This window comes from Benincasa hispida, chromosome 2, assembly GCF_027475165.1.
Source record: "Benincasa hispida cultivar pf3 chromosome 2, pf3_genome.v1.1, whole genome shotgun sequence".
NCBI lineage: Eukaryota > Viridiplantae > Streptophyta > Magnoliopsida > Cucurbitales > Cucurbitaceae > Benincasa > Benincasa hispida.
In genome coordinates this window covers 32,275,326-32,288,139 of record NC_143479.1, presented here as the reverse complement: position 1 = coordinate 32,288,139, position 12,814 = coordinate 32,275,326, and the positions used below count along the sequence as shown (strand labels likewise).

The 12,814-nt window shown below is 33.1% G+C and overlaps 2 protein-coding genes across 2 annotated transcripts; one reads left to right on the top strand and one right to left on the bottom strand.

Moving 5' to 3' along the window:
* Positions 1-681: 681 nt before the first annotated feature.
* On the bottom strand, positions 682-1,654 carry LOC150037825 (uncharacterized). Its single transcript, XM_090311039.1, has 3 exons — positions 1,444-1,654; positions 974-1,186; positions 682-815 (listed from the first exon to the last, which is right to left on the bottom strand). Exons 1-3 carry the CDS (start codon positions 1,652-1,654, stop codon positions 682-684), a joined length of 558 nt encoding a protein of 185 aa, XP_090167165.1.
* Positions 1,655-4,874: 3,220 nt separating this feature from the next.
* On the top strand, positions 4,875-10,515 carry LOC150037824 (low-specificity L-threonine aldolase 1-like). The gene is made up of 5 exons (XM_090310538.1): positions 4,875-5,032; positions 5,135-5,193; positions 6,160-6,260; positions 10,162-10,228; positions 10,321-10,515. Exons 1-5 carry the CDS (start codon positions 4,933-4,935, stop codon positions 10,357-10,359), a joined length of 366 nt encoding a protein of 121 aa, XP_090166664.1. The 5' UTR covers positions 4,875-4,932; the 3' UTR covers positions 10,360-10,515.
* The last annotated feature ends 2,299 nt before the right edge of the window (positions 10,516-12,814 follow it).

Below are 12,814 nucleotides of genomic sequence, written 5' to 3'. Positions count from 1 at the left end.
AAGACCTACTCAAGACACCCTAGGACACCGAGGGTGCAAACTCTCCCACGCACTAGCGATAGAAAACCGACCATTAGCACCCAGCACCCAAACCCAATAATCTTGCCCTATCACCATAGGCCCTACTGCCTGAATAAGACCCTAGATCTCAAGCAACTCCCATGACACTGTAGGCCACCTCCAACCTCCCTCACCATCCATAAACTCCAACAATCGCTCCTCAAGGATCCCACCAAACAAAACATGACCTTTCATCGCCCACCATCAAACGAACCAGATGTTTGAATCTATCCCTACAACGCAAGATAGCCCTCAAGCACCAAAACCTCCCACCTCACATTGAACAGCCCACAAAGATCGCCCACGCAAAACATACACTTCCACTATGCCACCCATAATGAGCTCGATTTAATTAAAAGAAGCCAGAGCAGCTTCATAATAGCAGCCTTATTCCATGAAGCCACATGTTTCACACCCAACCCCTCTCACCCTGACTCTCTGCAATGCCTATCCATAAATAACTACACAACAGACGATCAACCTCATGAGTTAACGCGCAGGCAACATGAAGATGCTACACCAAAACACTTGAAAGGACTGTAAGATGGACCTGATAAGCTACAACCTCCTAGTAAAAGAGAGGGACCGAGCTGCGTAGCTTCTAATACGAGTTGTAATCCTCTATATCAAAGGCGCACAACCCATAGCCCACAACCGACCAGGCAATAAAGGTAACCCTAGAAACCTAATAGGTAGCGAACTAAGAGAGAATCCCATAAAAGTAACAAGCTCCCTCGCCTCACTGGACTCCACACCTGCAACAAACATGGAACTCTTTCCAATATTCGCAACTTAGATAGCTCTGCAAACTCTGCAAGTACCTACCTCACAAACTCTAAAGAACCCCTCTCAGCTGCACAGAAAATCATCAAATCATCTACAAAAGCCAAATGAGTCTAGCTCACATGCTCACACCGATCATGGAACCTAAAGCACACAGGAGGCTTATTTAACAACCTAGACAGGACCTCCATCACCATCACAAACAAAAATGGAGACAATGGATCCTCCTGCCTCAACCCTTTCCTAGCAGGGAAAAACCCCTCAAGGGAACCATTAATCATCATAGAGAACGTAGGCGAAGTAACACAAGCCCTCACCCAACTAACAAACTGAAGAGATATACCTATAGCAAGCAACACACCAAACAGAAAATCCCAATTGACCGAATCATACGCCTTCTGAAGATCAACCTTTAGCACACAACGTGACTTACCTTTGCCCATCATATAACACCCCACAAGCTCTTGACACAGTAAAATGTTATAAAAAAAACCGACCTACTAGGAACAAACGCAGACTGGTTACCACTAATGAAAGAAGGCAACCACAACTACAATCTTTCAACTAGGACCCTCGAGATACACTTATACACAAAATTACAACAAGAAATAGGACGAAAGTCTTCTATACGATCAGCTTCCTGCCTCTTTGGGATAAGAGTAATAGCAGTAGAGTTAACTCCACCAAGTAGATAACAGGACTCAAAAAAATTCAGAACAGCATCACAAAAATCATCCCTAACCACACTCCAAGCAGCTCTATAAAAATCCACCAAAAACCCATCAGGCCTAGGAGCCTTCCCAGACTTCATCGAGAATAAAGCCTTCTGAATCTCATCCCGACTCACTGGGCGACCAAGCGCCTCTACCCCCTTCGTGGACTAGCTGAACTACACAATATCCTCAATCCGAACAGTAAAATCCATATACCTCACACGCTAAAACCCCAAACTACCACGAAAGAAATCCACTGCCACCCCTCAACACTCTGTCATGCATTGTCTGGCGAGTCCCACTAGCATCCACAACTGAGAATAAACCACTACAATTATGGCGAGAGCGAACACAATGATGAAAAAATGTCGTGTTCATATCACTTAACTCTAGCCACCTCACCTTAGCCTTCTGCCGGAGCGACCTCCTCCAATCTAGCCAATGACCAGAACACCACAGTGGCCCAAGCTACCTCCGCACACACCGACTCTAAGAAAGGATCCCTCTCCAACTCGGCTTGAGCAACCTCTATAACATGTCTAGCAACATGCACCTCATCAGATAACAGAGAGATACGCCTACCAAACGAGGCACCTAGAACCCGCTTCACTACCTTCAAATTACCAACAAAGCTAACCATAGGGGACACATACCCAGCCTTCTCCACGCTGACCTGATAGTATCAATAAAACCATCTGCCTCTACACAATACATAAAATAGTGAAACGTAGGAAGCGGCCTACTCCTCGTCTCCCCTATAGAAATCAAAAGAAGGCTATGATCAGAAATCCTCCACTGCCCAACCCTAACCTTAAATACGAAAAAGTCACCTTCCACGCCTCATTAGTCAAGTAGCGATCCAACCGACGTAAGATACCATTCCCCTAAACTTTACTAGTCCAAGTAAACCAGTTACCTATCACACGCATCTTAACCAGACCCGCCTCCAACAACGCCCCATCAAACTTCTCCATCTCCCTCAAGCTAGGGTAACCACCAAGATCCTCCGAACTACTACAAATAGCATTAAAATCACTCATAACAACTCTAGGAAGCTGCCACGAGGCACACACATCAATCAACTAGGTCCACAAGTTCCACCTATCACTCACGTGATTAGAGGCATACACAACACCAATATGTACCCTAGCACTAGATACAATATCCACGAAGGTTCTAGAAATGAACTGATCCCCACTGACATCTAGAATAAAATCATAGACACTCTACCGCCGCATCACCCAGATCCTCCCAACACCCCTCACACCATAGCTACTCACACAACTCCAAGCATCACCAAACCTACCCACCACCATACCAAAGTTCTCACGATGAACCCTTGTCTCAAACAAACAGCAGAAAGTAACAGAGGAGGAAGACAGAAAATCTGCCACCACCCAACACTTGACAGGGTCATTCAACCCCTTAATATTCCAAGAACACCAGATCATGAAACTTGCAAGAAACCACACCTACCATCTCCCACTGGGCTTTTTCCTGAACTCCCAAACATTCCATCCAAAACAGACCACGGATCAGGATCAAACTGCACTAATGCCAATGCCAACAAGTCTCCCTCCCCCTCCCCCCTCCCATAATCCCAGGGGAGCCATAAACAATCACTCAGTACGTCAAACTGATTACGATCATCAACATGCTTAACAAACCCCGTAATCCCAAGGGAGCCATAAACTAATTTACTCCTCAAGGGCACTGATCCCGGTGACCCACTACCACCCCTATGTTCTACACCTCCTCTATCACGCAGACGTTGGCTAACCATAGTAAACTTGTCATCACACCCTACACTCCTATTCCGAACCACCAGGCTAACTCTATTCCCACCAATACTCAACTCTTGACCCTTTCTTACACTCTCAAGGCCACCCTTCTCCCCCAAACACCCCTTATTAACCGCCACAATACTCAAATCTTGACCCTTTTCCACACCTTGTTTCTCACACATAGCTCCAATATGCTCAAAGAGCTACAACAAGCACACTTACGAGGCTTCACTCATACACTACTGGAATAATAAACTCCTGACCCCGTATCTTAATAGTGACTGAAGGGGGCACTGGATTTTGAATTACGAGGCTTAAAATTACGAGGCTTCACTCATACACTACTAGAATAATATCTCTAGAACTTCATTCAACATTATGAATTCGATTTTGTTTACTTACTCTATTTCATATTATAAAGTTTCAAGTGTTAATTTTGTTTACTTAAATATAAAGTTTCAAGTGTTAATTTTGTTTACTTACTCTATTTCATATTAAACATTTTAAATTGTATCTTAAAACTTTATGTCATAAAAAATTTTAGTCAAGTGTATCGCACATGTACTCCACTTAGTCCAAAGATAACTTTTAACTTTCATCTTTTCCTTTTTAACTTTTTCAGTAAAGATCATTTTACCTTCATACTCATACTCTTCCATGTTTCGTACCTATTCATCTATCTTTTTTTTTTTTTCTTTTTTTTTTTTCGTTTAATTTTTCACCCCATTTTGTCATTAAATTTTTCAATAAATTCTTATTTTGTTCTATATTTTCCTACTTTTTTTTACCTCTGTTCTATTTTTACCTTTTTTTCTTCTTTCATTTAAATTTTACATACCTCTCTGTAATTTGCAAGATGAATTGGGAATTTATTTTGTTGGATAAAGAGATTGGTCAGATTTTATGAATGTGCAATTTTATTATTATTATTATTATTATTATTATTATTTTTTTTTTATAGAAATGAGATATAACTATTTATCAATAACTTATTAAAATAATCATGTAAATACAACCTAATAAACTATTTGAAGTTTTTTCTCCAAAATTAGAGATCAGTAGATAGTTTATTATAGATTTATTTTCTCGTATAACAATAACAACTTCAAATGTGCAAAATGTTGGATTTTATGGATGTTTTTAAAAAATTCAATAGGAACAAAATTCTGCATAAAAATAATTATATTTTGTCTTATCTTAAAAATAAATAATTGTTTACTGCTATCTTCTTCTTCTTCTTCTTAAAAACAAATAATTGTTCTCAATATTATGAATTCGATTTCAAGAATTCAAAATTTTGATCCAGTGTTTTAAGATTATGAATTCGATTTCAAGAATTCAAAATTTTGATCCAGTGTTTTAAGATTTGTTTCATTTTAGTAGCCTATGTACTTTTAAGATGTCCAAATTTTAGATCTCTCGACTCTCAATATAAATCTTTTAGAAAAACAATCTCCACTAAAAGAAATGAGTCTCAAAATATAAGGATTAAAATGGTAATTTAACCTGATCATTAAAAATAATACTTTATTTACACATGCTATTCCTATTGAGATCAGGCTAGAAGGGTTAGGAAAACATTGGGTGGTGGAATGAGGCAAATTGGCATCCTTTGTGCAGCTGGACTTGTTGCTTTAAAAGAGAATGTTCATAAACTTGAAGCTGATCATGACAAAGCCAAACAACTAGCTAGTAATTAAGCATCACTCCTTCACTATAATTTTTATATATTACATATTCAATAATTTTTCTTTTTCTTTTTTGTTTTCTTGTTTCTTTATGGGTATAATTTAGGTGGATTGAGCCAAATCAAAGGATTAAAAGTGGATCCAAAATCAGTTGAGACAAATATTGTGAGTGTCTTTATCCAAATTATATTGTAGAATTGATTAGATTGACTCTTTGAAATTTGTTCTTTTTTAATTTCATAAAATATCTTTCTGGTTATGAGATTTTAGATCTAGTTTTTATTTGGTCCCTAGGCTTCAAGATATTACACATTTAGTTTTAAGTTTTGTTTCAATTTAGTCCATAAGTTTTAAAATGTTACGATTTTAATTTATTCTGGAGATTTGAGTTTTGTTTCAATTTAGTTTTTAAGATTATTTACACTTTTTACCTCGCTTTTTCATTCGTTACTCACTTTCAGTCATTAATATTAATATCTATTAATTAATTTAAAATAATTATGTAGTGAATTTTTAATTTTAATTTTAATAGTGATGAAAAATAGTGAAACTTGATTAATTATAGTTATTATAATTATTTGAAATTAATTAACAGACATTAACGTTAAAGACGAAAATTGAGCATCTAGTAAAAAGTCGAAGTTAAAAGCGTAAATCTTAAAAACTAATGATCAAATTGAAACAAAACTCAAATTTTAAAGGTTAAATTGTAACATTTTGAAACATAGAGACTAAATTGAAATCAAAATCAAACTTAAGGGCTAAATGTGTAATATTTTGATACTTAGAGACCAAATAGAAAACTAGATCCAAAATCTAGGGATCAAAAAGATATTTTTCTCTTTTCTTTTTTTATTTCATATCTTAAAAGATTTTTTTTTCTATATTAAAAAACCTTGTTTTTAATGATATAATCCTTGTCAAAAAAGTATCGAGTAAAAATATTTAGAATTCTGAAAAGTTGGTAAGAACTCAACTCAGATTCAAATATGATATAAACCAACCATAAAACTCAAATTTAATGCTATATTTGAAAAAACAAAAAACAAAAGAATGTAACAATTTTAAATTTTATATTGAATTTATGTTACCTAGTGATTTTTAGTGATTTTATTTTTATTCTATGCCTAGATATTTTTTGAGATTGAAGAGGACTCCCACATCTCACCAAAGTTATTGTGTAAAAGCTTGGAGGAACATGGAATTCTTTTGATGCAAGAAAGCTCATCAAGGTCTACTCTAAAATCTAAATAACCTAATTTTTTTTCCTCTAATATTTATAGCCAATCTTGAGATGACCTGTCTCATTGGAGGCACTAGCATACTTTAAAACTTCGGTCAAAATCTCGAAATTTTGAGATTTCGATAGCCTTGAAATTTCAGTAGGAAGAATTTCAATTTTCTTCCAATTTCTTAAAATTTCTATGGATATTTTGAAATTTCGATTTTTTTAGCAATTAGCTATTCTAACTCAAAGGAAGTTGAAGAAAAAAAGAGAAGTTTTTAGTCTTTTATCATAAAAAATCTATAGTTTCAAGAAACCACATATTTTCATTGAAATATTTTTTTATTGAATTTTACATTATTTCACCTCAAATTTGAATTCATGTGAGTTCTCTAATATTCCTTTAATTTTCTCTTGAACTCTATCTATTTGTTCAGTTTTCTTTTTTCATCTTTCTTTTCCATTATGTTGTTTTATGTTTAATGTTATATTTTTTCATTTTTGTATTCATTTCATTCCATTATAAACAATTTACCATTATTTTATATGCAACTATTTCAGGCCCTTTACGTAACGACTCGAACCTCCGAGTACTCTGACATGGGTCGTTACATCTAAATACTCATTTTCATTCAAAACATGTTGATCGTTATAACGTAAATTTAGTGAAAACATGAATGACCAATTTAAACTGAAATGTTAATTTAATAATAAAATCCAATAATCAACACGTTTAGTTGAGATAAAAAAAAACGTTTACAAAAAAAAAATATTCCAAAAACCAAAACAATAAAATATATTATCTATCAACAAACTCAAATAAAATAAAAGTAAGACATCTAAATAAGTAAATAAAAACAAACATGAATTGTGCGGAAGTGTTTTCTAATGTCCCCATATGGCTCTATCACAGATCATTTATGTTCCTCACCATTCCATTCCTGTCTTTACTTGAAAGAAAAATATAAAAGAGGAAAGGGTGAGTATAACAATACCCAGTAAGTATCCCGCTATCAGGGCCTCTAGATTACCTGTTAGCTAGTTTATCTAGGCACTGATGTACACCCATTTTATTTCAATCGTAGTGATCCCAAATGGGTTACCTGTCAATCATAAACATGATTCGAAAGGAACAACATCAGTCATAATGTGTAACCCGATGGTACACAAATAAGTCGTAAATATGAACCCGAAGGTACAAATATTAATTGTAAACGTGAACCGGAAGGAACATACCTCAATCATAGTGTGTAACCCGAAGGTACATGATTCTATAAATATGCACATATAGAGTCATATGTGTACACCTGCCTAGATAAGAAAAACTAACAAGAACCCTATAACTTAGCATGCATCAATTTTCATATAACTCTTTTATTATATTTTACAATCGATTATCTTAGGGGTAAAATTTTCAGTATATCTTTAGTCAACAATACATTCAGCATGATTAAATCGTCAAATCCAATTAGTCAATGCCATTAAATCAATGCAGTTCAATCAATCATAAATTATCAGTTTAAACAGTCTAGAATAATCAGTCAAGTCAGTCTTAATAGTCTTAAGAAACAATCCTAAGAAACAGTCCAAGTAATCTTTAAGTAAACAATCTAAGTGGTAGAGACAATTGGTTCGAATGTGAACCACTAGAAAGTCACTTACCTCGGATTGAAATTCCAAAAATAATCCAATAAATTAATCTCCAAGAAAACTTGAATTAATGTTCCGAATGCTTTGTTTGCTCCAAATTTATTCCAAACTTCACTTAAAGATTCAAATCTACACATAAACCATAACTTATGATTTAAAATCCAATTCCCAACATTTAACTAATCCAAAAAGTTCCATAGTCTTAATAACTCATCAAATAAAAATGGAGTGGGCAATTGTGACCGGCGGATGCACAACAACGAACTACTAGAAAAATGAAAGTAACAAGGATTTTTCTCTCTAATTGTCATTCCTTTGGAATGAAGTGGATGATTGTATTTATAGAGGAAAAATAATCCTAATCCTAAATTATTTGGGATTCCATAACTTGAAGTAGTAGATAGATTAGATTTCCTTTTTAAATAACGCATTTTCTCTCTTTAGGAAATTCATATTTTAGTTAATTAGAAAATCCATAATCTAATTAATTTGGTACATATTCTAATTGAATTAGAAATTTCACAATTTAACTAAATTAAAAATTCTATAATCTAAAAAATTTAAATTAAATCTAAAATAATCTAAAAATTCTAAATCTCTTATCAAATCTTTTCCAAATATATTTTTTTTAATTTTTAAATATTTATCCAAAATAATCCAAAAATTTCAAATCTCTTTTCAAATTAATCTCAAACCAATTAACTTCTACAATTAACTTAACTTTGGCTTCAAACCAAAATTGGAAGGAACATACAATCTAATAGTTGAGATAAATTACATTCTTTTAAATATTTAATAAATTTAAAATCACACCTTCCTCTAAGTAAATTAATCTAATTTTTCTTAAATTGAATTAAAATTCTAATCTTTTACAAATATCTTTTAAATTAATTATATTACCTCTCAAATTAAACTTTTAGCCTCAATTTATCAAAATAATGCCCAAATATTTTAAAATAATTTAATGAAAATTACTTTAAAATTCAGTTTGTTACACTTTAATTTTTAATTAATTTTCAATATTTGATATTGTTTTTTCATTTTTTTTTTTCATTTTCTATTCTCGCATCAATATGTACATAGACATGTTACAATATATATCTAAATGGATTAAAAATGGTCAATTATTGTTTAATTCAACCACAATCAATGTTTCATTAACTAATGGTAACAATTTCCTTCGATTTTTATTAATTTCCATAAAGTTTCTCGAAGTTTTCATTGATATCGATATTTCAATAATATTTTCATACAATCGAGACCTCGATATTTCCATCAATATCGATATTTCAAACCTTGAGTACTAGACATTATCAATATTTTCTTTGAAAAAATCCAATTACTCCTAAAGGTTTTTCCAAATGCACTCTTAATTAGGGAGAATTTTAATTTATTATATTTCATTTTAACCATGTACATATTCACATGATGTATGTACATGATTATTTAAATATGGGTGAATTGGACTCGTTTAAAGGATTTTTTTTTCTTTTTAAAAGTTTAGCCATTTTGACAACAATTTTGATTTTGTTTTTTCTGGCTAGAAAACCAGAAAAATGAAAACAACAAACATCTATGTTTTCTCATTTTAATTTTTTACTTTCTAAAAGCAAATTTGTTTTCTTTGGCCCAAAAAAATAAATACGACTCAAATTTCAAGAAAAATAGATTTTCATGACACAAGAGGCAAGTCCTAAGGAAAGAGAGAAATAGTGTCATAAAAGCTAAGAAGACACATTTTTTTTTTTTTTTTTGTTGAAAAAATAGAGATTTTCGTATTTTAAAAAATTTATGGTAATTTTTTAATGTCAACAATCATTAATAATCACTGCATAAAAGTAATTATTTCACAAATATTTATATTTAAGAAAATAAATACTAGATGTGACTTTAGGGGAAAATGCATAAATTTTTGTAATTTAAAAAAAATGTGTTATAAAAAGTAAGAAGACGTGTTTTTGGCTTTAAAACACCGATTTGAAAGTAAACTAAAATACAAAGAAAAATACTAATAATTAAATATATATATATTTTTTATTTTTTCAAAGAAATAGAGACACCAAACATAACCAAAGATAAAGAATATATCTCAACCATCATAAAATTTTATATTATTTTCGTAAAGTAAAATATTCAAATCCTGCAACAATATTGATAAAAAAAGAAAAAAAACTAAAAATGCGCGAAAACAAATTCAACTTGTCTAGGTATTTATTTATGTATTAACTTTTTTTAACAAAAAGAATTTTTTTTTACAGGATTAGAATTGTTCTTCATCATCAAATATCAACAAGTGATGTGCAGTACACTTTAAACTGCATCAAGGTGATGATCAATAATATTAAGTTAAATGATGCTTTCCTTTAAACTTATTTATTATACTCACAAATTCCCTCTCCATTTTGGTCTTTTTGCAGCAACTTCTCTGTGGAATTCCACTTCAAAATGGCAGCTAATCACAACTCTCTCTCTCTCTAAAGTAGTCTCATATTTACCTTCATTTTGTGCGACAATGTTGCCTTTTTAATCTAATTCATACCTAAATCATATCTTATTGTAATAAACTTAGACATATTTCCAAATCTATCTATATATATATATTATGAACTTAAGGAGTTGGAGTGAACAAAGACTTCAAACTATTAAATGTAATTTCATTTACTCTTAGATGGTTGCAAATTCTTGAAATGCTAATGGACAACACAAATTAATATTTATGGTGTCTAACAAAAAAGTTGTACAATTTCAACGATTACAAGAATAAAGGAGCGTATATCCCTCTCCCCTTAGTGTTTTCAGTGTTAAGATCTTTTGTATCGATGATCATAAAAATGAAATGTTACAACTCTTGAAATACCTTATAGAATGTCTATGGTTATGTAATTTGTCTTTATAGAGAAGACTGGAAATATGTAGTAAAAATAATCATTTAGCTTTCTTTTATCATAGAGCTAAGTTTTTTGCAATTCTATGAAGTTTTGGTTGCATGTTTATAGTCATTGAAGCTTGACTTAATCCATTGTGCTTGTGAAGTGACTCTTAAAGATGAAGGGTTGATGGAAGTCACAATCTTTGTCTGATCTCTAGTTTTATTAGGTTATCTAAGTAATCTGTAATCTACTCTTTTTTAGGGTTTGAGATCATCTTGATTTAGAAAGGTTTTTTTTATATATATATTTTATTATTATTATTAGATCTAGAGGTCTTGTTCCATAACAAGTTTGTTAGATTCTATTACTGGAAGTTTCTTATCATTTGGTATTAAAGCTTATTGTCATGGGTCAGTGATTGAGACGACCAACCGCGCAGCACTTGGCCAGCCTTGCTATCAAAGGGCACCAAGTAAGCCTTTAAAGATAAGCTAGTGTCTATTCAAGACACTTAGGAACACGCCTTAGAGGTTCAGAGAGTGTTGGACAAGTGAGTGAGTTTGGAAGAATGTTAGTGTCACACCCCGTCTCAGACTATCCTCTGAGTCCGAGAAAGAGCGTGACTGCAGCAGTTATCAATCCTTTTGTTGACACTTACGGCCTAATAACCCTTGCGGAAATAACTCTGATACCAATGAACAAATTCTACAACCAACTGATTAAGTCAAGGAGGCAAACAATAACGGATTAAGTAGGCCCATTTTATTACAACAATGTATCATTTATACAACTTCAAGACTTAACTATAAAGTTTATAACAACAACTGTAAAATCCTCCAGAAGTGTAACTGTGGCATGTGGCAGACCTTGACTTTAGCAGCACCCTGGAACTCCTCACCTTTCGTTACCTGGGGGGAGGGAAAAAGAAAAACATTTGGAAAGCATGAGCTATAAAGCCCAGTGAGTGGTGCCTTTAGATAAAAAAAATAACTTTGACTACAGAAATATACTTTTGGAAATCAATGCATAGTTAACACGAACATTACTACAAGTTCACAATTATTTCTCCAGCCAGACTGCTAGATTACCCCAGCTCAATCGTGGTTAAAATAATCAACCCCAGCTTAACCGCTGGTTATTACATAATATGCACATCCCCAGCTTTACCGCTTGTTATCCCTGGCATGATCATACATTTTTCCCCAGCACTTTAACACGAATTCCAGTGGAAAATTTCCCTATACCCTATTATCCTACCAATGTGCACATCGAGTATTTTCTAACTATGCTTAGGTAACTTGACTATATTTCCCGCCGGTCGTCACCGGCTATCATTTCCTATCGAAGCCGACTATATTTTTTCGCCAGCCGAAGTCGACTATATTTTTCTGCCAAGTACCTTTTCAAGCATGCTAACTATATATCTCGGGTACAATTCTAGTTTCCAACACAAACATATAAGCAATATCTTAACAAGCATAGTAACAAGATAAACTTATATCCCTGATCATGCCAATTTAACATTATCCTCTATATATATTTACTTATATATAGAAATTACATCAACAATACAACAACACAATAACCACTCACCTTGGTTGGTTAGGAACTTTCTTTTCCGAAGTTCCTTAGGTTTCCTTGGTTCCCTTTTGAACCCTAAATTCCATATTCAATTATCGGCTTAGATTACTCATAGTTTCAGAACTTATTTTAAGATACTTTCTTCTGAAAAAAGGAGACTGCATGAACTGACTAACTACACTAACTGCATATGCAATATTTGGTCTGATGTGGGAGAGATAGATTAACTTCCCATAAGTCACTTATATCTCTCCTTGTCAACCGGAGCACTGTTACTCAAATTACTGAGTCTAGCATTAGCTTCCATAGGAGTGTCTACTAGTTTATAGCCCGTCATACCAGTCTCCTTAAGTAAATCCATGAGTGTATTTTCACTGAGACACCGAAATACCTTCTTTCGATCTAGCCTCTTCCATTCCAAGAAAGTATCTCAACCTCCCGAGATCTTTGATTTCAAATT

What these genes read in the sequence shown, in the direction of transcription:
- LOC150037825 (XM_090311039.1), bottom strand. Translation starts at nt 1,654, where the DNA reads ATGAAGTCTGGGAAGGCTCCTAGGCCTGATGGGTTTTTGGTGGATTTT. An exon ending in CTTTCGTCCTATTTCTTGTT is followed by an intron (nt 1,187 to 1,443) that starts GTAATTTTGTGT and finishes TGCTTGCTATAG; the next exon opens with GTATATCTCTTCAGTTTGTT. An exon ending in CTTTAGGTTCCATGATCGGT is followed by an intron (nt 816 to 973) that starts GTGAGCATGTGA and finishes TGTTTGTTGCAG; the next exon opens with GTGTGGAGTCCAGTGAGGCG.
- LOC150037824 (XM_090310538.1), top strand. Translation starts at nt 4,933, where the DNA reads ATGAGGCAAATTGGCATCCTTTGTGCAGCTGGACTTGTTGCTTTAAAA. An exon ending in AATCAGTTGAGACAAATATT is followed by an intron (nt 5,194 to 6,159) that starts GTGAGTGTCTTT and finishes TTCTATGCCTAG; the next exon opens with ATATTTTTTGAGATTGAAGA. An exon ending in ACACTTTAAACTGCATCAAG is followed by an intron (nt 10,229 to 10,320) that starts GTGATGATCAAT and finishes GTCTTTTTGCAG; the next exon opens with CAACTTCTCTGTGGAATTCC.